This window comes from Cricetulus griseus, chromosome 6 (assembly GCF_003668045.3).
Source record: "Cricetulus griseus strain 17A/GY chromosome 6, alternate assembly CriGri-PICRH-1.0, whole genome shotgun sequence".
Taxonomy (NCBI): domain Eukaryota; kingdom Metazoa; phylum Chordata; class Mammalia; order Rodentia; family Cricetidae; genus Cricetulus; species Cricetulus griseus.
The window spans coordinates 101,809,112-101,836,113 of NC_048599.1; the positions used below are offsets into that span (position 1 = coordinate 101,809,112).

At 38.9% G+C, this 27,002-nt stretch overlaps 2 protein-coding genes across 6 annotated transcripts in view; one reads left to right on the plus strand and one right to left on the minus strand.

Moving 5' to 3' along the window:
- Window positions 1–460: 460 nt before the first annotated feature.
- On the minus strand, window positions 461–25,768 carry Scrn3 (secernin 3). Of its 5 annotated transcripts, none has more exons than XM_027420172.2 (8): window positions 25,639–25,768; window positions 22,923–23,083; window positions 20,142–20,323; window positions 19,165–19,361; window positions 16,864–17,073; window positions 8,296–8,458; window positions 6,214–6,388; window positions 461–2,496 (listed from the first exon to the last, which is right to left on the minus strand). In XM_027420172.2, the coding sequence occupies exons 2-8, from the start codon at window positions 23,079–23,081 to the stop codon at window positions 2,326–2,328; spliced, it is 1,257 nt and encodes a 418-aa protein (XP_027275973.1). In that variant the 5' UTR covers window positions 23,082–23,083; window positions 25,639–25,768; the 3' UTR covers window positions 461–2,325. The 5 variants fall into 5 exon arrangements, with proteins under 5 accessions (XP_027275973.1, XP_027275974.1, XP_035302106.1 ...); XM_027420173.2 differs by lacking the exon at window positions 25,639–25,768 and adding an exon at window positions 24,925–25,561; XM_035446215.1 differs by lacking the exon at window positions 25,639–25,768 and adding an exon at window positions 24,442–24,460.
- Window positions 25,752–27,002, plus strand: part of Cir1 (corepressor interacting with RBPJ, CIR1) — a 28,656-nt gene continuing 27,405 nt past the window's right edge. The window contains exon 1 of the mRNA XM_027420171.2: window positions 25,752–25,928. Coding sequence (XP_027275972.1) covers window positions 25,857–25,928 — 72 coding nt within the window. The 5' untranslated portion in view covers window positions 25,752–25,856. The remainder of the gene's footprint in view (window positions 25,929–27,002) is intronic.

Consider the following 27,002-nt stretch of genomic DNA (forward strand, 5'->3'; position numbering starts at 1 on the left):
GACCGTAAAGTGTTCTTCAGCCATTTGATGAAAACCTGAAGCAATTAATTTTTGTTGTTGTTTTTCAAGACAGGTCTCTCTGTGTGGCCCTGGCTGTCCTGGAACTTGCTCTGTAGACCAGGATGGCCACAAACTCACAGATCTGCCTGCCTCTGCCTCCCAAGTGCTGGGATTAAAGGTGTGTGCCAGAATAGTAAAAGTATTTTGTAAAATTCTGTTTGGAATTAGCCAGGCAGTGTTGGTTCACACCTTTAATCCCAGAACTCAGAAGGCAGACATAGGTGAATCTCTTGAGTTTAAGACAAAGAATGAATTTCAGGACAGCCAGGCTACACAGAGAAAACCTGTCTCAAAAAAAAAAAAAAAAGCTCTGTTCCTAAAATTTCACTGTGTATGATTGTTTTTAAGGAAATGTATAATATATAAACTTATATTTTTCATCCAAGATCAAACAAGCCAATTTTATGTAAAATAACTATGTTTATTATTTTTTACTCTTACAACATTAAAATTTCTAAAACACATCCCAAGGCATTAATTACCAACCTGAGTATTCAGGTCTCAAATATCCTGTTGTATATCCATAGTGAAAATCTCTACAAATTAACTCACATATCCTTATAAATCTTAAATTTTTCTAGAGTTCATGCTTATGAGGCTACCAAGTTATACAGATAAATTATCTAGCTAATTCATTTAACTTTACATTTCTTAAGAAAGGTCTGTATAAATACTTTTTACCAGTATTTGGATGTTCCTCCAACAAATATTATATAATAGCAAAGCATCCAGATATAATATTGAACAATGGGCCTTCGTGGAATTTCTACTGTGAAAGAATTAAATGTATGATTAATTTGGAGCCACCTAAAATCCTGATTATATGAAAGGAAAATGCCTAAGAAACTCATTTGTTAGCGAGCTCTAAGGGTGAAAAGAACTACTTCCATAAAAGTGGTCCAAGCAGACAGTACAGCCATAAGGAAAGAATGTACATACTGAGTACATTTAAGGACTTGGAAGACCACCATTGTTGAAACAATAGCAAATGTGTACCAATATATAAAAAGGGCAGATAAAATCAACAGTATCTCTCCATGGCATTTGGTAAGGACTGAGGCTTTATCTTAAGAACAATGAGCTTTAAGAGTTTTAGACTTGGGTGGGAGGGGCTGGAGAGATGGCTCATGGTTAAGAGTTACTTGTTCTTGCTGAGGATCTGGGTTTGGTCCCCAGCACCCACAGGGTGGCTCACAGCCATCTGAAACTCTAGTTTCAGAGGATCTCATACCCTCTGAGGGCACCAGGCATGCATGTGGTACACAGACATAAGTTTAAAAAAAAAAAACAAAAAACATAGATTCCCTAGTAAAATAAATGATAATAAATAAAAAAAAAACACCTAATTATAGAATGGGCCAAGATCTAGACACCTCATCAAAGGTTTACAAATGGAAATAAAAATTCAAAATGAAACTCAATATCATATGCTATTTGAAATTACAAATTAAACTGAAAAACTACAAGGTCAGGTTCAATCCCTGTTACCTAACTAAGTGTACACACGTTAGAATGACCAAATTCCAAAATACCGACAATTGGCCAGGACAGGAACCAATGGGTTGTGGGGGTGGAAATGGCAACTTCTGGAAGACAGCTTGGCAGTTCCTCACTCACACTATAGGATCTGCAGTTACCTCGGTTTTGATCCAAAATGGGTTGAACACTTAGAACTACAGAGCAACTTGCACATGGATGTTTACGAACAATTACCAAAGGTTGGAAGCAACCAAGATGCACTTTAGTAGGGATACACCCCACAGAAAGGCATGATTCCATGCTAAGAAGAAATGAGCTATCGAGGCAGAGGCATGGTGAAAGCCGTATGTTGAAGAAGCCAGTCTGAAATAGACTACCACTGTTAGAGTCCAACTGCACAGCATTCTGACAAAAGGAAAACTACCCAGAGAACAAAAGGACTAACAGTTCTGAGGGGATGAGGCCTTAGACTTAGACAATTTTCTAAAGTGGTTAATAATTTGCTTAAAGCACAAAAACTCACTTGACATACATTCCATTGGGGGGGGGAAACAAGCTTAGAGCTTTCTTAACTGAGAAAATCACTTAAGGGCACTACAGAGCATGTTAAGCATAGCCCATGCATCATGCTAATGTTTTGTGCTTTATGCAACTGAATACTAATTACTGAAGTTTTAACTGTCAAAATTTCACTTAATATTATGAAGGAATAATCAGATCTCCTTTAATTAGCGTTGTATCATTTATCAGGGCAGTAAGGAAGATTTTTGACTACTTAACATATCATTAAGAACTAATATTTGACTGATAAATTTTAATTTCATCTTTTACACATTGAGTAAAGAGATTAACAGTTTTATCCACGTCAAGATGTTTGTTTTGGAGGATTGATTCCATCTCTTCAAACACTTCTTTTTCCAGCTTCCTCATGTCATCTAACGTTGTTTTGCTTTTTTCCTAATTAAAATAATAAAAGTAAATACAAGAATCTAAGAAAATTCCAATACACTGGCAAGGTTTATTTATTCTGCTTTCTACTGGTTTGGTTATTTTCCTCTTTTGTAGATGCAAAAGGAATGAAAAAAAAAAGAATGGTTTTCTTTGGGAAAAATCATTGCTCTAGATTCAATTAATGCACAAATACCAAAATTAGTTATTTTTAGCTGAAAACATAAGAACAAGCACACAGTATTAATAAACAAAGACAGCCACACAGTATTGATAAACAAGAAGGGCCACATAGTATTTATAAATATGAAATTCAGAACAAGACAAATGGAAATTTGCTTTAACTGTATATGGCAAAGTATACTGAAAATCAAGACTAGGACACTTTTGTGGATTTAGAGCTTGTGAATTTGAAGCCAATTTTATCTGATTAAGGAAATGGGCCTGAAGGTCAGCCTCAGAGGCAGAATGTTTGCCTAGCATGCTTGAAGACTTGGGCTCAACCCCTAGCACTCCAAAAACAGGATCGCAGATAAATAAATGCCAATAAATTCCTTCACACCAAGGGAACGCAACAGTAATGCTCAAGAGGAAAAGCAATAAAAAGATATTTCTCCTTGTGTCAAGGAAGTGGGGAGTGTCTGTGACTCTTAGAGAAAGCAGCACTTTTCCTGTGTGTGCTAAAGACTCAACTCAGGACCTTGTTCACACTGAGCAAGAACTCTACCTCTCCACCCACATTGCCAACCTAAAAAGGAATCATTTTTTAAATAATTCAAAAGTCATCATCAATTTGAATCTAGAGGGAGAAAGAACACTGTACATAAGTAAGCACCATTGCAAACTTCTGAACAATTTTGGGACAAAGTGCCACAAACTGATGATTCCTAACATGAAACTGCAAGTATACCCCACCCACCAAAGAAGCACTGTATTTTGTAATAATGGGGGAAAATAATTTTGTAAATAAACAGTATTTAAATAATTGATCACCTTTTTGAAAAACAAGCTTAGAATCTGCCTTCATGACATATAAAACAGATTCAGGGTGGATTATAGAACTAAATGTTAAATTTTATTTATTATTTGTGTGCATTTGTGTGCATTTGTGTGTGTGTGTGTGTGTGTGTGTGTGTGTGTGTGTGTGTGTGTGTGTGTGTGTTTGCTTTGCCTGGAAGTCAGAGGGAAACTTGTAGGAGTTGATTTTTTTCCTTTTACCATGTGGGTCCTGGGGACTGAACCCAAATCATTAGTCTTGGTGTAGGAGCCTCTACCTGTTGAGCCATTCAGTCAGTCCTAGAGAATTAAGTATTTTTTAAAATTACACATATGTGGGCAAGTAAGATGACTCAGTGGGTAAAGGTCTTGCTGCCAAGCCTGATAACCTGAATTCTATCTCTAGGACCTACACGGTCAAAGGGGAGAACCAACTCCTGAAAACTGTCCTCTGACTTAACATAGATAGACAGACACATACACATACCCACATACACGGTGGCATATACATGATCCATACATACACACAAACATTAATAGACATTTTAAAATCATATATAACAGAAAGAAAATATAGAAAAATTACTTATTATGAGGCAAAGCAGGTGTTTTGAAGAATGAAATCAAAATGTCATGAGAAAAAAAAATACAATTGACTAAATTAAGTTTTTTGAAATAAATGTCTAGTGTCAGTTAACTGACATTAAAAAAGGTGACATAAGCTGGGTATGGTGGCATTCACCTGTAGTTCTACTACTTGGAACTGAGGCAGGAGGACCACTTAAACTCAAGAATGAGAGTCCAACTTGGACAATACATCAACATATATTCCATATTTTGGCCTCTTAATGAAAAACAAAAGACTGACTCAAAATCAACTGAGAAACAAATTAAGGGTTAATTAACGAATAGCTGAATCGCCTGAGGAGAAAACATAACAGTAAGCATAGATTTCCAGCCTCTGTAGTACTCAAGAAATGTAAATCAAAGCTATCATATTAGTAACTCTCTTTAAGGCACAGAAGTAGTTACTCAGAGAGGCAGAGTAGACCCCAGCTCTGTGACATGTCCCACAAATTCCACTTTCTTCCACCACCTTTTAATGTCAATCACTAGCATTCATTAGCGCATAAGCCAGTAATAGCTTTTAAACCAATTCAACCCAGTTTACCAAATATTTAATACTGTCATAAAACCCACTTCCTAGAAGCAGTTTTATAGGGAAAAGCTGCAAACACTCGAGTGTTCTCATGAGTAATGAAATGTTATTCGGAAGTAGATCAAGGGACAGACAGACGGTCCTGCAAGTATTGCTAAGGAGAATGAACAGAAGCACAGAGGACCAGGTGGCCTGTAATCTCAGCAGCTTTGGAGGTGAGAAGTGAAGAGGGATGGTATATTATAAAAGTATCTTTCAATCTGTTCCACAAAACAAATACATGTCTATTTCTGGACATGCTATTTCAAGTGATATATTGCTTTTCTAAAATGTTTCAAGTTTTAAAATAATGAGCACGTATCGTTCTTGTAATAAAAAAATGAAACTAAAAACAACAACAAAATGGCATCACACACCTTAAATCCCAGCACTCAGGAGGCAGAGGCAGGTTGGATCCCTGTGAATTCAAGGCCAGCCTGGTCTACACTGCAAATTCCAGGCCAGTCAGGAACATATAGTGAGGCAAGGTCTCCAAACAGAACAATAAATCAAAACTGAAATAAAAAAAACCCAGGTCATTATTTTAAGTCTACAAAATCTTAATCATTTTTTCTAGCTGTATTTCATTTTTTTTGGCAGTGCTAGGTATTGGATCCAGGGACTTACACATGCCAGTCGAGCACTCTCTCACTGACTTATAGTGCCTTAAATCACTTTCAATTCTAATGTGGAGCTGCAGGATTCAGAACATTATATAAAAGACCAGATTAAGGGCCCTGCAGACACTATTTTGGTGTGGAATATGTACTGAACAAATTATGCGAATTCCCCAAGTCTCAGAATCTGTATCAGAATAATAATAATACCTTCCTCATAAAATGGTTGTAAAGCTTAAATAATACATAAAATAATACATATAAAACTATATATAATATGTATTCTATAACTGTTAGCTGTTGTTACTATGTTGAAAATTCTAAATTTTTCTAAGAGTCATAATATACATACTCTCTTTGTTGGTTTTTTGAGAAAGGGTTTCTCTGTGTAGCCCTGACTGTCTTGGAACTCACTCTGTAGCCCAGACCAGCCTTGAATTCAGAGATCTGCCTGCCTTTACCCCCTCAGTGCTGGGATTAAAGATGTACAACACCACTGCCAACCCACAACATTCTTTCCTTTTCTTTCTCTTTTCTTCCTTCCTTTTTTCCTTCCTTCCTTCCTTCCTTCCTTCCTTCCTTCCTTCCTTCCTTCCCTCCTTCCTTCCTTCCTTCTTTCCTCCCTCCCTCCCTCTCTCTCTCTCTCTCTCTTTCTTTTTTTGAATTTTTGAGACAGGGTTTCTTTGTGTAACAACAGTCCTAGCTTCCTGGTCTCGAACTCAGAGATCCTCCTGCCTCTGCCTAACCAGTGCCAGTATTATTGGCATGTGCCACCATGGCCCTAGTGACTATTTATAACCCTATGTTTTACATGAAGGAAGGAAAGAAGGCTAATACTCCAAAATTCAAAATATAAAGTGAATTACACCTTGAAGTTTTCTTAATGGCACAACAAAGAATATAACATAACCATACCTTACTGTTACTTATCACTTCCCAGGCCTGTTGGTGTTTTTGGTAGAGTGGGTGTCTTCTGTCAGGCTTGACATAAGGCTTCTTTGCCATGGGCCTCTCCAGGTCAAATGTTGGTGATTTCGTATCCAACAGTTGTGAAATGTTTGGTACAAATATGAAAGGCTTAAAAACAGACCTAGAAGAAAGGGTCTTTATTGAATTTGCATGTCAAGATATAAAAATATCATTATATTGTATCTTCCTAGATCCCTCCTAATTGAGATTTCTAATAATAATGCATATACTCTAATTGGTTCCTGACTGTTGTGGGATATTATTTTAAGATATGTTATATTTGTTTATGCTGTGGAATATTTGTTTAATGATGCAAAAATGTGTTGTATTCTTTTATGTTGTTTAACTCTATGAAACTGGCCAGGCCAGTGGTGCACGCCTTTAATCCCAGGACTCGGGAAGCAGAGGCAGGCGGATCTCTGTGAGTTGAGGCCAGCCTGGTCTCCAGAGCGAGTGCCAGGATAGGCTCAGAGAAACCCTGCCTCAAAAAACCAAAAAAAAAAAAAAAAAAACTCTATGAAACTGTTACTTTGCCTGTTTAAAACAACTGATTGTTCTAATAACAAGCTGGATGGCTAATAGCTAGGCAGGAGAGGGAACAGCAGGGCTACCAGGCAGAGAGAATAAATTGGAGGAGAAATCTAGGCTCAAGAAAAACAAAGAAAGAAAAAGATATAGAATAGAGAAAGGTAAAAGCCCAGAGGTAATAGGAAGACAGGATAATTTAAGAAAAGCCGGCTAGGGGCTGGAAAGATGGCTCAGGGTTTAAAAGCATTGGCTGCTCTTCCAGAGGACCCGAGCTCAATTCTCTGCAACCATGTAGTGGCTCACAACCATCTGTAATGACATCTGGTACCCTCTTCTGGCCTGCAGGTAAAAATGCAGGCAGAACACCGTAAACACATAAATCTTTTTAAAAGAGAGACACAGAGATAGAGAAGAAAGCTGGCTAGAAACAAGCCAAGCCAAGGCTGGGCATTCATAAGTAAGAATAAGTCTCTGTGTATTTATTTGGAGCTGGGTGGCAGGCCCCCAAAGAGCAAAGAGTAAAAAAACAAACAAAAACCATAACCAACTACACCTGCCACATTAGTTATTCTGAGGCTTATCTCCCTTGTATATTTAGATAAGAAGACAATGTTCTATTTAACCCTGTATTCCCAAAGGCCTACCAAATGGCCTGGGACACTAAGAATATTAGAAAACTCAAAGTTTGTCATTTGCCCAGGGTGAAAGCAATCCTAAGTGTCACAGATGCTGGTTATGGCTTAAAGTAAAAAATCAGCACTAGAGTTAATGAGACATGGGTTTCGTCCTAACTACTAAAAGAAATCAATATGAAAATCTGTAACACTGGAGAAGTGAATATAAAATTGTTTGCAATGTAACATACATTAAGTTTTATAAGTGACAGTGACTTAACTCAAGGTATGTTCTGAAAGTCCTAAGGACATATAACTTGAATTGATAACATGTTACATTGTACATGTATGTATTTTCTAAAGAGGGTGCATAAGTGTATCTGGTATAAGATCGCTTAGGCTGTTTATAAAGTTGGAAATCTGTGAGAAAAGTGACCTACTGTCCTGACAATGCTAGAGACACCTGTGGGAAAAGGACTCAGGATAACTGCATACAAGAACCCAACCGGTTAACCTTTTCTCCTCATAAAAATGAGAGCCACTACACAGAGAGGAAGTGCAGCTAAAATCCAAACACACGATGCATTAAAAGCTACGGCCCCAAGAGATGGCTCAGTGGTAGTGCCCTTGTAGAGGACATGCGTTCAGTTCCCAGCATCCACATCGGGCAGCTCAGAACCACCTGCAAACCCAGCTCCAGGGGATCCAGTGCCTCTGGCCTCTACAGTCACCTGCACATTCATCTCTCTCACACACACCTTCAAATAATAAAACTGTAAAAAGAAATAACTGCTTAAACAAATTATACTGACAAAGTCATCTATACACTAATGACTGTACCCCATGCCATGGCCTCTTGGTGGATTACAGTATTTGGGGACTTCACCTCTCAGGATGTGGAGTCCCTGTAAAGAAGTGAATGCAAGCAAGGCTGGAATCCCGAGGTAAAATAGAAACCATGCTTGAAGTGGTCAGGAATTCTCCCTTCATATTGATGCCACTTGGTTCATCTCGAAGAATTTCCATCATTGTTTCAAAAGTTATGTTTCCTGGGGAAAGAATTGTAAAACCTATCAAATAATTCACATATTTTACAAACATTCCTCTATTAATAAAACAATATACACTGGTATTGATTGATTCTCCAGCATCAGAATGGGGGTGGTGGAGTATGTTCATTACTGACCTGTGTCTGTACTCAGCATTAAATCAGCCAAAAATTCACACATCAAATCAGTCAGTCGTGTGTGCTACTGTGTCACCATGTCTATTCTAGCACAGAGAAAATACTGACTGTTTAACAACAAAATAAAAAGTCAATGTGGAGGGCCTATTTAGGGAGCTGGAGAGATGTATCAGAGGTTAAGAGCACCTATTGCTCCTGAAGAGGCTCCAGGTTTGGTTGCCAGCACCCACAAGGTGACTCACAACCATCCAGAACTTTCTCAGCCTCCAGGGTGTTGTGATTCAGGAACCACCATACAAAAACCATCACATAAAAAACATTTTAGGAAAAATGCCTGTGAGAGATGGTGGAGAAATAGGAAAGGATCAAGGAAACCCCAGACTGATAAAAGTCTGAACCTGAGTTTGGCAGAAGAAAAGAAAGATTTTCTATTAGTAAACCTGACTACCATTCTCTATGTACATCTCAGCAAAGCTGTCACAAGTGAATCCTTGACTTAAAAAGTCAACCTTGTTGAGCAGGCTGTGGCAGCACACACCTTCAATACAAGCACTCAGGAGGCAGAGGCAGGTGGATCTCTGTGAGTTTGAGGCCAGCCTGGTCTCCAGAGAGCGTTACAGAACAGCCAGGGCTACACAGAGAAACCCTGTTTCCAAAACAAAAAAACAAAATAAGTCAAACTTTGGGAGCTGTGCAGTCCCAAAACAGAGTCTCCCTACAGCTCTGCCACTAAGTTATGGGAAATGTAGGCCCACCACCATGTGGTATCTGTGGATTTCATCACTGCCATTATGGTCACAGAACATAAAGTATGATTTTTAAGTCAATTTTCATTTATTTTGGCCTATTTGCTTCTTGCTTCTCCTGCTCTTCTTGTATACCTTGCTTCTATCTAAGGGCCATCTCCCCATTCTTCTTTCTTTTTTCTTCCTTCCCTACTGTTTTCACTTCCCTCTCCACTGACCCACCCACACACACACACACACACCTTCCCCCCCCCCCCATATTGTGACAGGGTTTGCTAAGTTGTCCAGGCTAGTTCTCAAATTCAAAAACCTCCTACCTCAGTTTTCTAATGCCTTTGACTATATGCAAGCAATACCATACCCAGCTGGAATTCATGTGTTTATTTATTGCCTCAAGAATGCCCTTAATGTTTTTAGTGCCCAGTGGTGAGTGATGAAATATCTCGGTTTTATTTCAACCTTGTATTTGGAGAACATTTTCACTAAGTGACAATCCAAAATTAGTAGATACTATTCTTCTCCCTTAAGGGTATCATTTTCCATCCTCTGGATTCCCTCCTTTCTGTCAAAGTAATTTTAACTTTAAATTGTTTCTAATAAAGTTAATATGTAGATAGCCTGAGAATTTGTTTCTAATGTCCACTTCTTTTCCCTCTTGGTTTTCAGTCATTTGGCCTTACATTGTGGCAAGCCTGATAATTTTTTTCTCATTTTCTTGTGTGTTTATACATGTGTGTTCACATGTGATTACATGTGCTAGTGCTCATGCCTATGAATTCATGTTGAGTCATGAAGTTGATGTCTATAATCAGCCTGATCACTCTTCCACCTAATTCCCTGAAAGGGACTCTTAAGCAAACCCCGACCTGCCAATATGGCTAGTGTCAGGAGTCAGCTTGGCCTGGGGATGCTGCCTCTGCCTTCCAGGCTCTGATTACAGGCAGACACCATGCTCACCTGACACTATGTGGGTTCTGGGGCTCTGAACCTGGGTCCTTATGGTTACACAGCAAGTATTTTAACTGAGGTCCCAACCCCAAATGATTTCTGACTAAATGCTGAATACAGCAAAAGAAAAGTCTGTAAAAACGCTTCATGGAGTTTTCTTTTAAATCTTTTAAATGATCTATTTATTCGTGTGCTTTATGTATATGAGTGTTTTGTCTGCATGTACATCTGCACACCAGAAGAGGGCACCGGATTCCATGGAACTCCTGTTATAAATGGTTGTGAGCTGCCATGTGGGTGCTGGGAATTGAACTCAGGACCTCTGGAAGAGCAGCAGGTGCTTTTAGCTATTGAACCATCTCTTCAGTCCCCAAATTTGGACTCTTTTTTGTTTTCTGCATGGAGTTTTCTTACATAGAGGATTTAATAATCTTCTGAAAATAAATAAGATATATAGAGATGACTTTGATTCTGTTGAGATAGGGTTACTCTGTTCATTCTCACCTCTGCAGAGAATTCTGGGATCGCCACTGGACATATGGGCCACTTTCTACTCCTGCCTCTCAGCTGATCCTCAGATAAAGCTGTCTTAAGGCCTATGACACTCTTAAGAGCTCTGGTTAGCATTTAAGAGCCTTAACAACTACTTCCTGCTTAATTACTCTGTGTTCCATACTGTCTTTATAACATAGAAAGCGGGGTTCTTGGGCTAGGATGTATCTCAGTGACTAACAGGTACAAGGTCCTGGATTCACTATCCAAAATGAAAGACTGAAAGGGAAAGAAAAGGCCCATACAAAGCACTAGAATGGTCTTTTCTTAATTGCTTTCATCTAAGCTGTTTGGGGTGGTGATTCATGCCTTCAAGCACTCGGCTTTCCTTCTCAGGGCTGAAGAGTTATTCTTAAGAGGTCAGTCTAATACCAGGTACTTCTTTACAGTCAGCAGTAAGCCTTTACCCATCCCACCACTATGCTTCTTGTGTATCAAATGTGTCAGCCTCCTGTTACCCTAAAGTAATACTAGTTTCCTAATAATAGCAACAAGCATGGTTTGTCTATACTGTAACAACTATAGCTTTAAAGATATGTAAAACATCCACCCCAAGAGCCACAGACTATCTAACAAAAACCCATACCAGTAACAGGTATGTATGACCTCCTTTCAAGTTGTTTACAGGGGATTAAAAGATTCCCCAAACAGTACAGCTATTGTTGATGCCATTGGTTGCCTCCCAGAAATTGAAGATTAAGTCCCTGTTGCTGAAGACAACACACATTTTGGGCAAAGGACTCAGCAGATTTGAGCTTGAACTAACTCAAAAGCCTCCTCCCTGAGACTAGCTTTCATATTACCAGAAGCTATTATGTAAGTTCCTAAGGGAGCAAAATGATCAGAAGTCTTACTCAGCTATGAAGTCTATGAACCACAATGACCAGCATGGCAATATGCCTAAAAGGCAGTAGTGACAACTGTCCAAATAGACTTAAATTCTACTTAGCAGAAAGGAAATCAGACCTACTACTATAACCCCAGCCAACTACACACGACTAGTGAGGCAATGGATGTTAGAGAACCTACTACCACCACTTTCCTAACCCAGCACAAATCTATATACTTATCTTTATATCCACAGGTAAGTATAGCTCTCACCTTTCATCAAAGATGCTTGTTTGCAGGAAGAGACCATTACAGAAAGCCACAACTAATCAAAATGCAGAGAACAGATTGTGGGGTGCCCAGCCTCAGCTGACATCTACAACACAGCTCTTGTACCCAAGGCTCAGGGAACATCACAAAAGAAGGGGAAGAAAGCTTGCAAGGTAGAGGACCGGGAAGTCTGCTGTGAGAGTGTGCCTTCTATCTGTGACAGGGAAGCTATATCCATGAAATATCAGCAACATGCTGCCTAAACAAGTAACTTCAACAACAGTTGACATCCTAATATAGATGGAGGAAATCTAAGGCAATTAACTGCTGAGAGATGGGGACTCAAGTCTTGCCCAGGGATGAGCCCCAACCTGTTATCTAATAGTAAGTGGTAAGTCCTAGAAACATATGCATGCAGACAACACCAAATGGGCTGAGCAGGTTATATTTTTATGTAGATTTATTCATATGTAACAACAATGATTAAAGAAGAGACGGCCAATAAACTTGGGAGGGAGAGGTGGCTATACATAGGAGGAGTAGGAGACAAATAATGAAATTATATTTTAGTTAAACTGAAAAAAGTAAAAGATAGTTTCTGCCATTAGATTCACTAGAATATCTTATATGGAAATGTTTAATTATTATATTAAAATTAGTTCTAAAGAAACAATCTTCATTTACCTATGGATAACTGACTTCTTTCCTCACAAAACCCTACAATAATTGGGAGTGGAAGCATATTTTAATACAGTATCTGGACTTAGTATATACCAGATCCTGGATATCTCAGAGATGATGTAAAAGGCAAGACTCCCCCCTTCCTCTTCTCTAATATGGAAATCAAAAGATAATTTCACAGGGAGTCTGGATCCACATTATGAGTTTGATGCTTCAATGAAAAAGGAAATTAACTTTCATACGAAAGAATCTTATGTTCTGTTGTTAAAGATGCAAGCTACCAACCATTTTCTATTAATGGCCACAGATTATATGCACACATACATGCTCTTCCCTGGTTCCTACATGATATAGCCATTATTTCAAGTTCAAAAACTACCTCACTGAATTTACAGATGACTTGTTAGAGAAGCTGTGCTGTATCTTTTTCTGTAAATCTTGAATAACACTGTGGAGAGAAGAGGGATGATACATCTATACTCAGCCTTCAATATTAAACTCAACAATAAAGCAAAACCCTACCATTCACACCTATCTATCAGGCACAAAGCTCCAACATCTAGTGAGATTCAAAAATGATTCAGGTCTAAATTCCTATAGATGGCAAGTTTTAATAAAAAAACAATGTCAGAACTGTAACACTGTGATAATATAGGCATTATAAAAATGTTTTCAGGATTCAAAACCTACAATTCTCAAAATGAAAGGAGGATTTACATGACCACTTGAGTAGGATGGCTATAAGTAATCCACTAGCAAGCATTGAATAAGTACTGAGACTGCAGTGGAAGGTTCAGTAAAGTGAATGTAAAACACAGGGTGCAATTTCATAGCAATTTAAACTGGTTACTTAAAATACACGAATGAATATAGATACAATTTGGATATACATGCAGCACACTTAATAGCCATCAGGTAGGGACAGATGGGAAGAAGGGAAGTAGGCCCTTTTATCTAGAAAAATCATAGCAAATTTTAAACATAATATGCCAGTAGACAATTTCATATGGAACTATTGGAAAGACATTTATTCTTTTGGCAAAGCATAGAAAACTGGATGAATTGTACATCACACTTAGAAAGAATGAAGTCTGTGTCAGATGCATCCATTACTATACTCATGCATGCATTTCAGGTCTGTGATTCTGTTATTTTATAGTTAAATAGGACAATTATTTCAGTGTAGCATCTAATTAATTTATAACATTCTATTTGATTTTCCTTCCTCTTGTCCAATTGGGATTCTTGACATTTTCCTTCAATCATGTTTATCTGAGACATAGTCTTACTATACAGTCCAGAGTAGTTTTGAACTTGCTTGGTTTTTCCTGCCTCAGCTACCAAATGCTGAGTCCTTGAGGAATTTAGGTATGGGTCCTCACACCTGGTTCATTCCTGACTAATGCAAGACAATGAATTAAACAAACAAAACAACCAAAGACCAAGTAAGAAAGCTTAGTTTTAACCCAGTTTCACAGAGAAGATAAATGAAGGTCACAAGCGCAGTTTTCTCACTTATAAAATGAAGATGCTATCTATTTCTCATGGCTGCTTGCAGGAATAGGTAAGAAAATAACTCAGCAGAGTATCCTTGACATGCCTGGAAGATGGGAGTGGTAGCTGTTACTGCAATGGCTACTCTTTTGTTACTTTTATGGTAAGAATCATGCCTAAAATAAAGACCCTTGGTGTAACATGCTGTGGCATCCCTAATGTATGGGGTGGGGGTAAGTATTTGTAAAATGTCAAACTAATATTGAAAAGCTTTATAGGAAACTTTAGATTAGAAGACATTCTTTCGGATATTAAAGTATCTAAGATAATAAATACTCTGAAAAAAATTTAAGTTGTTCTAAGAATGTTCTGCCACAAACTTTATTTTACCATACCAAATAGCTAACATAAAATTAATCTATTTAATGAATACCTAAAGGCAAATATTAATCACTGATTGGTCCATCTGAGTAGTGCTTTCTAATTACTTATAGAAACATTTTATATGGTTTGGGCATGGTGTCCAGACTTTAATCCCAGCACTTGGGAGGAAGAAGCAGGCAGGTCTCTGTGAGGTCCAGGCTAGCCCAGACTACAGAGCAAGTCCTAAGCCAGCTGGAAATATACAGTGAGACCCCAGTCTCCAAAAATTTTTTTTTTCATTATTACTATTCTTTAAGTGGAGGTGATCAGTTACAGTTTTTCATTACAATTACCCTTTTGGAAATTACCTGCCACTTAGTAATCTAAATTAAAAGCACTTTGCTGAAATTATTTGGTAACAAGTGAAGAAACATATATTGGAAGTTCTTTTCTTTCTGTTGTTTTGGTTTTTTTGAGACAGAGTCTCACTACGTAGCCCTAGCTGGCATGAAACTCAGATCAGGTTGTTGTCAAAATCAGAGATCCTTGTTCTCTGTCATCCGAGCACTAAGCATACAAGATTGCACAACCATGCCTGGCTAGAGGTCTTTGTTTTGTTTTTTATTTTTTGTTTTTCAAGACAGGGTTTCTCTGTGTAGCTTTGGAGCCTGTCCTGGAATTCACTCTGAGACCAGGCCAGCCTTGAACTCACAGAGATCCACCTGCCTCTGCCTCCCAGGTGCTTCGATTAAAGGCATGCACAATCACTGACTGGCTAGAGGTTATCTTTTAAGAGCCAATGGTAATCCAAAGTAAAAATAGGAAGAATAACATAATAAATAAGCAATTTATAAAAAATTACAAATTTTGATAAATGTATGTGTCTTATCTCATTAATAAATGATATCTCTAAATAATATGCTAATTTTGCCTGTAAATTTGCAAGAGTAGACCAAAGTAATGTTCTAAATTGATAAGCATATTAGAAACTGGCATTCAAATATTGTTGGTGGAAATCTGAATTAATGAAGCTTTCTTCCTTTTCCCAACATACTTCAAGTCTTAAAATACACATGATCAGTGAATAAATACATAATACACATAGATGTCCAACTTCACATTCTTCCTTCAGAAACTCATTCTAGGATGGAAATCATGGATACTATATAAATAAGCTATAGAGAGGGTACATAATTATCAGTAATGAACACGAATTTAAAAACAGGGTTAGCTGAAATCTGATCAGACAATTTCTACTATGCAATGATTAAAATACTGTGCCATGCTGAGCAATACTGTGCCATGCTGGGCAATACTATGCAATGCTGTGCCATGCTATGCAAGCAGAAAAAAGAATCCTTGGTTTTTCTGGTCTGAAGAATCAGAGGTCAGCCACTGACACTGGAAACTGAGGGGGATATTCCATGAAGCTTGGAGAGGAACTCTAAATTACTTGTTCTTGTTTTGATTTTTTTGGGGGGTGGGATGGGGTAGGTATAGGGTTTTGACTCTTTTCTGAGTCTGAGTGTGGCCTGAACTAACAGAGATCCATCTACCTCTTAATCCTGAGTCCTGGGATTAAAAGTGTGTACCACCACTGCCTGACCCCTATAGCTTGTGGTAGACTTTGCTTTCTGAATCCTCAGGCAAGCTTTAATAAATCATAAACAATATATCACCACACACAACCACGGGTGTACACACCTGAACACATATGTGAGCATATATAAAGCTACCCACAAACAAAATAAGACAAAACATATAAACAAACAAAAATACTACTGTTAATAGATAATTAAAAGAAATAGAGGTACAGCTAGGTGTGATTGTCCAAGCCTTTAATCCCAACACTCGGAAGACAAAGGCAGGTAGATCTCTGTGAGTTCCAAGGCCAGTTAGAGCTATATAGTGAGATCCTGGTTCAAATTTTCTTTTCTTTTCTTTTTTTTTTTTTTTTTAAAAAAACAACAAATGTTTCTGAGGATTGAGAATCTGAACTTGACCCTCAGAAAGAATCAGTACTTTCTCACAATGGTTAATACTTCTCACATATCCAAAAATAGCTTACACTATCCTAATGCTCTCTGTTTTATTCGAACTATATTTTTATTAAGCATAAGATTATATCACTCCCGCCGGGCATTGGTGGTACACTCCTTTAATCCCAGTACTTGGGAGGCAGAGGCAGGAGGATCTCTGTGAGTTCGAGGCCAGCCTGGTCTCTAGAGTGAGTGCCAGGATAGGCTCAAAGCTACACAGAGAAACCTTGTCTCGGGGAAAAAAAAAAACAAACGGAAAAACAAACAAACAAACAAAAAAGAGATTATATCACTCCCATATTATATCTGACAAAATTCAATTTTTGTTATTTAAATGTTAAAATTACCTTTATGCTTATTCAGAAGCTTGTAGCCCTGACAGTATCTGCTTGATGAAGTCATCATTGAAGCCGTGTTCATATAAGAATATGCTGCAGTAAAATCAAAGTCCTCTTTGCCATCCCACCAGCCTTTGTGCTTAGCATAGTTTCTCATGTTGGGATGTTCCCGGTCGATCTTGGTTGTTATGGAGAGCTGATTGGAAATATTCCGAACTCCTATTTCAAAAGGATGAGGAGAAGAAAAGATACTTTAACATAAAGAATCTATCTCTACATTATGATTTTTAAATCACTATTTAAACTTAACGTTTTTTTGTCACGTACATACTACTGCATAGTATAAACAATTAAATTTTAAAATTAAACTATGAGATAACTGTAGACTCAGATGTAGTTATGTGAAATAATCCAGAGACAGTATACACTTCATTAAGTTTCCACCCATCACATTTTATAAAACTATAGAATAATATTACAAACCAGAACATTGGTATGGTAATGTCAAGAAAAAGAATATTTGTACCATGTTACCCTTTCACTCCAAAGCCATGCATTTCCCAATCCTAATAATTCATTAACTCCAGGTACCCAGTATAAACTTTGACGATAATGTAACTCAATGTTACATATTATATGGGGGGCTGGTAAGAGCTCAGTGGGGAAACATACTTGCCACAAGTCTGACCATCTGAGTTCAATCCCCAGAGTCCACATGATGGAAACAGACAACTAGTTCTCAAAAGTTGTCCTCTGACCTCCACATATGTATCAGCACACATGCCCACATACACACAAATAATGTTTTAAAAATAATATTATACAAGCAGAATCATACAGTAAATAACCTTCTGGGTTTTTTTTTAAATTGTTAAAATTTGTTTTAAATGTACATTTGTTTTCTCATATGTATGTGGGCAGAGGCAGCCCTTTACCATTTGTTTTCTGGGGATCAAACTCAGGTTGTCAGGGCTTGAGGCAAGCACCCTTACCTGCTGAGCCATCCTGCTGCTTGACTTCTGGCCTTTTTACCTCAGAATAATTCTACTCATCACACTATTACTTCTTTATTTCTGAGTAGTCTCTCATGCATGACACTTTGTTTAGCAATTCAATACACATATATACTACAAAATGACCAGATGCAGGTGATTAGCTATCTATCAGAGATGTATCACTTCTGTGTTGCAGATACTCAAAACAACAATCTAGTTCTTGAGATGATTTAGTAAGAGAAAGAGAAGGCAAAAGGCAGAAGGTGATCTCAGCAGGATAATCAGACCCAGAAAGGCATTCATTTTCCATGACCAGGTAAGACTTTTTTCTTTTCTTTTTTTCTAAGATTTATTTAGTATGTATCCAGAGTTCTGTCTGCATGTATCCCTGCACACCAGAAGAGGGCACCAGATCTCATAATGGATGGTTGTGAGCCACCATGTGGTTGCTGGGATTTGAACTCAGGAGTTCTGCAAGAGCAGCCAGTGCTCTTAACCTCTGAGTCATTTCTCCAGCCTAGACTTTATTCAATAGTATTAATTCATTTGTCTTTTACATAACATGATCAATAAAAGAAAAAGTGGTCGATGATATAATCAGTTCAATTAGCATAATAATAAAATATATTGAATATAATTTTATATATTTTACTAAAACATAGAAAATGTCAAACATAAAAATATACAAACAGGGCTGGGCATTGGTGGTGAATGCCTTTAATCCCAGCACTTCAGAGGCAGAGGCAGGCGGATCTCTGTGAGTTTGAGGCCAGCCTGGTCTACAGAGAGAGTGCCAGGATAGGCTCCAAAGCTACACAAAGATACGCTGTCTTGAAAAAAAAAATCATGGGGGGGGGGGTGACTGTCAACTCCAAAGCAATCAGACTGCATTCATGTAATCAATGACACCCAATTTTTTTGTCTTATTATTGTGTCGATACGCTCTTTCTAAACGGTGGCCCAAAGCCACCCATCCCCAGCTCAACTCCCTTTTCTTTACCTCCATGCTTACACATCATACAATTCTGGAATTCAGTCCTAAGTTAAGAAAGCAGTTGTTAAAAAGAGAGAAAACACTACAAATAGCCAAAAGCTGCTACAGAGATAATGCTTCCTGCTTATTTTTTTGTAAGAATGCTCATCATAGTTTTCTTTCCCTTTAAGTTCTTCCTAATTTTAACTTTGCCCTGAACTCTATCCTTTAATGCAATGAATTACAAATCGTGAAAGGCAATTAAGTGTATTAGCTACAGATAAGTTCATATTTTACTAATTACATAAGTAGATAAACCAAATTGCAAATAGCTGTTCATACCTTGGACTTTTTCTGCTGCCCAGTACTTCCCCGAAGTCTCCAGAATCCAGGCTTCATTCCTATCGGCTATCAGGAAACTGTTATAATAGCTAAATTCTTCACCCTCTGCACAATTTCCACCTTGGCCATATTTTTCTAATAAGTCAACAATGACATCGAGAGCTTTTTCAGCTGTATCAGCTCTTTCAAGGCCAAGTCTAAAATAAAAATATAGAGGATCTCAGATTAAAAATAATTTCCTTATTCATCTTAACTTCATGCTCAAGAAGTACCATGTTTTATTACACTCAAAGTAAAAAAAAAAGTACAAGTTAATAGTAAAATAAAATCTTTTGAAGTTTTATTTCTGAAGGCAGTTTGGGACAATGAAAACATTTTTTGGAGTCAACTTCCATTTTGGTAACTTATTGCGAAGTTATTTTATTTCTAAGACTGAGATCTCTCAGTGAAGGTGTTAATCAATCATGTAATAAAGCAATTCAGGCATTTCTGATGAATTACAATTTCTGATTTTGGTCCTCTCCCTATTAATGATGTGCATGGGTGTGCGTAAGTGTCAGCAGGTGTTGGTTTGGGTGTGTGCCTAGGGTATGCATTCATACAAGCCTGCATTGGAGAAGCCAGACGTTGATGTCCCACAGCTTTCTCAATTGCATTACACTTTACTTTATGAGTCAGGGTTTCCCAGCGAACTAGAATTTACCAGTTAAGCTAGACTAGCTACCCAGCAAGGCCCAGGCATCTGCCTGCCTCTGCTTCTCCAATGCAGTGATTATTACAGATGCACACGAGTGCTGGAGATCACACTCAGGTCCTCATGCTTGTGCGGTACACACTGTATGGACTGAGCCATCCACTCCAGACAAATTCTCCATATTTAAGAGTCATGAAATTGCATTCTGGTGTGAAAATGGATGCTGGTTGGTATTCAACCATTTCTCAGACAATCTGTAGCGAGGAAGCAATATAATGGTTACCTGACAAGGTCCATGCCCAAAAGTGCTTCCTCCTTAGAAATATCTTCTCTTCCCCATACGGCTTCATTCCCAATGCAGACTCCATGCTCATTAGCTCCCATTTCTGCCCCCCACAACCAAGCTGGGCGACTAAGGACAACAGCATAGGTTTCAGGAACTTGATCAATTTCTATATAAGTACACTATAAAAAGAAAAAGTCATACAACTATAAAATCAAAAATGGAAAATTACCAAATTCCAGAATGTGAAACACCATTTGGAAGACATGATCACTATGAAGGTCGGTGAAATGGAACCAAATTGAAACCTTCAAGAATAAACGCATTAACTTTAAAACTCATTCAGAATTGACTGTAAAGCATTAATTGTTTAAATACTTTCTGAGTATGTCCTATTATAATGTATATGAGACATGTCAGTTATAAAGATAAAGGAACATGAAGCTTCATCTCAAGAATCAAAGACTTCTCCATTAACTAAGATAAAGCAAACACTAAGTGTGAAGGCCTGGAAGAGCTGCCCTGGCAGCTTAGAAGTAATGGTTATTAATCTTCAAACTGTTTCATGTAGAAAAATTAACATGATTTGATGATTAAGAAAGCGGTTCTCACCGGGCATTGGTGGTGCACTCCTTTAATACCAGTACTTGGGAGGCAGGGCCAGGCAGATCTCTGTGAGTTTGAGGCCAGCCTGGACTACAGAGTGAGTGCCAGGATAGGCGCCAAAGCTACACAGAGAAACCCTGGCTCGAAAAACAAAAAAAGGAAGCGGTTCTCAAGTCCAATGTCTAGTGTGTCCTGACTAGTGATATATGTACTCATAGGTACCTGAGACTCTTAGTCAGATGAGAAAGACATGCCTCAGAGGTTCACATTTCCTGTGTAAGTGACCTATGAGGAACAGTGAGAACCTGACTTACACAATGGGCTAGATTTAAACATACATGTACAGAATAGAAACACTATCCCAAGTGAATTACAGCTACCGCAAAAGAAAACTATAGTCTAATATACAAAAAAGTCTTATATTTAATACATATTAGTGTTAGAACATCAAGAAAGTTCATAACAATAGAAGACAATATAAACCTTTAAGTTCCATGTAAAGAGACTGTTTACATAAACTAAAGGGCATTTTATTTAATGTCCATGTAAGAGGTGAGGGAAAATACATAACATGTTTGTGGTATTATCAGATGCCTACTAAACCTTTTTTGATGGACCACAAAACATATTTATAGGGCTGAAAATGACTATGTGCCTAACATACAAGAGGCCCTAGGTTTGATCCCCATCACCAAAGGAAAAAAAAAAACAAAAACCTGCTATTTAAAAAATCTAAAATAATTTTTCTTGTTCTATACCAAGAAGAGTACCTTTGATCTGTCAGCAGAAATTGTTAGGAATAAAGCTCATGGTGAACCTTGGCAGATTCCAAGGCAGGCGAGGGTGACCGAGGCGGAGGACAAACATGCCAGGCAGAAGTTTTATTAGAAAGGGGAAGGAGGAGAGGAAAGAGAAAAGAGGTAAAGAGACACGGAGACAGGGAGAGGACAGAAGAGAGGAAGGAGACAGTAAAAGTCCTGTCTGTCCCAGGGGAGCAGTGGGAAACAGAACGGGAAAGAGAGAGCGGAAAGAGAAGAGAGCATAAGTGGGCAGGGGGGTCTGTCTTTTAAAGGGGCCCTTTGCACCTGCGTGCAGACTATGCAATCATGGAACCCTGGGCTGATCAGGGTACTGCCTGAGTGCATTCTGCCAGGTGACAGGGGCAGGACACCATAATGCCTGAATCCTTACAGAAATCATTCTCTTTTTAAAAGGTTTATTTATTTTATTTTATGAGTGTTTTGCTTGCATGTATTTCTATGCATATGTGTGTCTGGTGCCCACAGAAGTCAGAAGACAATATTGGATATCATGGAACTGGAGTTATGGATGGTTGTGAGCCACTATGTGGGTGCTGGAAATCAAACCCAGGTCCTCTGCCAGAACAAGTGCTCTTAACCACTGAGCCAACTATCCAGCCCCACTCTTTAACCCCTAGTTTAACCTGGATGTTCCTTCTCTGCCGCTACGGCCTGCTATGCTTACCGACGGTCAGTATTAAGCCACCCTGCTTTATTGTACTGTTAGTTGCATTCACTGTCCGTTCATTAGTCTCAGCCTCTGTAAGGTTGTGTCTGGTTTTAATAACTGACTTTAAATCCCTTACTACAACTAACATATATAACATATAAAAAGCATTCAGATATCTAATCAAAGAGATAACAATTTTTATTATTTTAGTAGCTTCTTCTAAATTACTGAAATAAAAGACCAGAAGTCCATTTTTGATTCAAGCCATTTCAACCTTAAATTCTTGAATTTTAACTTCAGTGGTCTTCTGTCAGTTGGGGACTAATGAAAGAAATAACCATTTACAGGTCTGAGAAATGGCTCAGTGGTTAAGAACACCTGCTGCTCTTGTAGAGGACCAGGGCTCAGTTCCTGGCACACACATGACAGTTCACAACTGTCTGTAACAGTAGTTGCAGGGGATCCTACACCTTCTTCTGACCTCCTTGGGTACCTGTATGTGGTGCACCAACATACATACAGGTAAAATATTCATTCACATAAAATAATATTACATTTTTAAAGAAATATTCATTTGACTTTGTTTTGTTTAGTTTTGGTTTTGGTTTTCCGAGACAGGGTTTCTCTGTGGTACGCCACCACTGTCCAGCCCCATTTGATATTTTTAAAGATAGACATTGCTAACGCAATATATATTTTACCTACCTTAAGACGTTTTTGTAAATCATTATGAACTGCAGCTGGAAAGTAAATTACTTCTTGTACTTCATCAAAGAGTCTGTCTGAATTTTTTCCAAAAATAACCCTATTACCAACTGTTGCTGGAGGTAATGCCACAAAAGTGTCGCAGGAATAGGGCTCCATTTCTTTAAAAAAAACAAAAACAAAAAACAAAAAATGAAAGGCTATATAAGTTTCAAAATAAAAATAGAAACATTTTAAGTACACATAAAACAAAAGGCTTTTCTCTATGACTAAGGGATATACCTAAGAAGGGTACATAGTTAAATTTTAAATATCACACTACTTTTGTGCATTCCAGGGCAGCCAGGGATACACAGTAAGACCTGTCCTCAATAAATAAAAAATAACATAAACTATAAAAATTAAAGTATGATTTAGTAAGTATCCATGTATCACTATAATACAGTGGCAACGGGAACCACTCTCTTCTAGGGTACAGGTCAAATGTTTACAGATGTTTCCTCTGTAAACCTTTCTCCTGAATTTTCTCAGTTCTTTTTACTCTGCCCATAGCTACTATATGTGTCTTAGTCTGCTTTATTGGTGTATGCATAAGGCCCCTTACTAGACAGTGAGATCCTAGAGGATGGTTTGCTAATCTGTCATTACTGGAAATTATGTAAAGTCTGGGAATAGTGGTTCACACCTTTAATCCCAGAGCTTGTGAGGCAGAGGCAGGAGGATCTCCATGAGTTTGAGGCCAGCCTAGTCTACAAATCGAGTTCCAGGACAGCCAGGGCTGTTAGACAGAGAAACCCATGTCTGGAAAAACCAGAAAACAAGGCTGGAGAGATGAGTTGGAGGTTAAGAGCACTGGCTGTTCTTCCAGAGGTCCTGAGTTCAATTCTCAGCGCCTACATGGCAGCTCACAACCATCTATATAATGAAATCTGGTGCCTTCTAACCTGCAGGCATAACACCATATACATAAATCTTTAAAAAAAAAACAGAAAACAAACAAAATCCCAACTGTTAAGGTTTCCAGGTAGAACATTCATATTTGTAATTTATAAATTTTGGTTGTAGAACTGACATATAAATTGTCTTTATCTTAAATCCTCATTTTTAGAACAATTCAAGATCCTATATTTTTATTTTGCTTTCAGAACATAGTTTTAGTTCCCTGCTTTTATTTTTAATTTCTTAAAATTTATTTTTACTATTTATGTGCATGTATGTATGTGTCTGTCTGTCTGCCATAACTATGGGGGTGTTTAATTAATTCAGAATCCGGCATCAAACGCCCTGAAGCTGGAGTTATAGGAGGTTGTGAGGCATCTCAAGTGCGTGTTGGTAACTGAATTTAAGTCTTCAGGAAAAGTGGTGAGTTATCTTTAATCGCTCAGCTATCACTCCAGCCCAGTTTCCTTTTTTAATAAGACCAAATCTTAGCATAGTTTTATACACGAACATACTGCCATTTTAAAACAGAACAAAAATATAATGAATATGAATAAAATAAACATAAATTAATATTTACTGAAAGGAAAACGAAGCAGGGTATGGTAATCTCAGCATTGGCAGGATGAGCTAGAGTTTAAAGCTCTAGCCTGTGCTACATAATTCAAGAACAGCATAGTGAAACCCCGTTTCAAAACGAACAACGTGACTCAGGAAACAAGTTCACCATGGAACACCTTGAAGGTTCTTCTCTTCTCAAGATGGGAAAAAGTGACCCTGTTTTTCTTTTGTGCCTTTTCAGGAGGCTCTCTGAAAGTTCTGATTTCCCATTTACAGTGCCCAAAGTTAGCTACCTTAGTACTAACATAGGGAGGCTATTTATTCTCGTCCTCTTTTCTTCCAGGCTCATCCGTAAAATAAAATAAAACACCATCTAATAGTGCTGCTTTGAGGATTGACTCAGTATGACCCTGCAAGGGAAAGCCCGGCTTGGGGGTGCATGCGTGTATCCAAGTTTGATGGATACATGGACCGGGTCACAAATAAGACATGACAAAATTACCTGGAACACATTTGACCCTCAAGCGAAAGCTGTCACTGGTTTTAAGCTGGTTTATACTTATCCTTGCTAGAGGACTAACAGCCACACCCAGACCACACCCTAGGACCACCCAGCCGCTGCGAGTGGCTCGCTCTCTGGGATAGCGGCAGCAACTAAGAGATCAGCACCCGGAGAGGAAAGCCCTTGGCCCTAACGTGTTTTCATCATTCACGATGTTTGTTGAACTTCTCTCTGCATGGCTGGAAATAACCGAAGAAGCTGTATGTCGTGGCTCACGCCTTTATTCCCAGCTCTCGGGAGGCAGAGGCAGGATGATCTGTGAGTTCCAGGCCGGCCTGGTCTACTTAGTTCAAGCCAATGCTAGAGAGTAAGACCGTGCCTCAAAAAAACATAACAACCGGAAGGGAACAGCCTCGCTTCTTGAGGCGCCAACAGTGTATTCAGTGCTTTCGACAACACCAATCTTTTGAGTCTCACAAACGTCCTACAGTCGCCGCGAGGCTTGTTACTGTCTCCATAAACCACATGGAAACTAAGCTCCAAAAAAAATATTTTTTTTTAAGTATTTGCAACTGGAGTCGAAGTTTCCAGTAAGTGCTGGGCTCCAATTTCAAGACCTCGGCTGCTCTGCGATGCCTGCGCTCGGAGCGAAGCTGGCGCGCAGAGCCCACAGGGGCCCCGCACCGCGCGAGGCTCGCGCAGAATTCGGCTTACCTCAGCTGCGCACGCGCGGACGCCGGGTTAGCCTCCGCCGCTACCAAAAGCAATCGCCGGAAGCGAAGGGGCGGGCCCAGGAGCTAATCGTCGGAAGTAGCCACCTTCGACATCGGAAGTCCTCGCTTATGCTCTCCTTACAGTTCCGGTGACGCTCCCGGAGTTTGTTTACGTTCCTCGCAGACCCAGCGGCGGGCTTCTCCCTCTCGGACTCCAAGATGGGGAAGTCGTTCGCTAATTTCATGTGCAAAAAGGACTTCCATCCTGCGTCCAAATCCAACATCAAGAAGGTGAGTGAAGGGATCCGGAGAGGGCAGCGAGGTGCCGAGCTCCCTGGGACAGTTGTGTCCTCCGCAGGCCTGGAGACGTCGCCCCGTTCTCCGTGCTAACCCCACATACCGAGTGGTCCCCAAAGTCCGGCCCTGTCAGTCGGGGTGGATTCCGGGTCCGAATCCCAGAGCCCTAAGACGAGACCCGTAAGCTCTGCTTCCCTGTGTGAAGACTCACCGCTTAAACAGGTCTCTCAAGGGAAAACCACCCCTGCTTTCACTACCCATCCCACATCTGCATCCCGTAGGGTCGTGTCTGATGGCCGCATTCAAGTTCAGCGTTTAAAAAAAAAAAAATTACAGCTCAACCAAGTGCTGGACACAGGACAGAGGAGAGAATTACGGCGGAAGAATGGCGACGGGGAGTGTCGTAGCCTTGGGCTCAGACCAGGATTCTTGATAGATCAGGACAGTCACGTTTAGCCTTGAGGCCTCGCACAAAATGTTTAATGTCATTATCTTCAGCCTCCTACTTTACTAATTAAAAATGACAGTGTCGGTTGCCCTAATGTGTAAAATTGTCAGGAAGATTAAATGAGATAGTGTGGGGGAAAGAATAGAAACGGGAAATGAAGGCTTAGCACTGTGCATCACGGAAAATACTCAGAAAGTACACACAAGCTTGTGAGAATATATTGAGCTTTTAGTTGTTTCTAAGCCAGTCGTGAGTCCTGTATGTTACCATGTTATGTAAAAATAAGCGTACATGTGCATTAGAATATCTGTGGAAGAAAATACAAGAAGTGCTAACACGAGTTATTTGTAAATATAGTTACTTCATTTTTTCTTTGAGACAGGTTTTCTCTGTGTAGACCAGGCTGTCCTCGAACTCATAGAGATTCACCTGCCTCTGCCTCCCAAGTGCTAGGATTAAAAACATGCTACATAATTTTAAGTCACTCCCTGCCCCCCAGAATCTTGCTAGGTATTTCAATCTCTGCCTTATCCCTTGACCTCCCCCCTTGTTCTGTTTATTTTGTCCATACTCCTATTGTCCACATGTCTTTTACACTTTTCATGGTCTCTTTTTTGAGT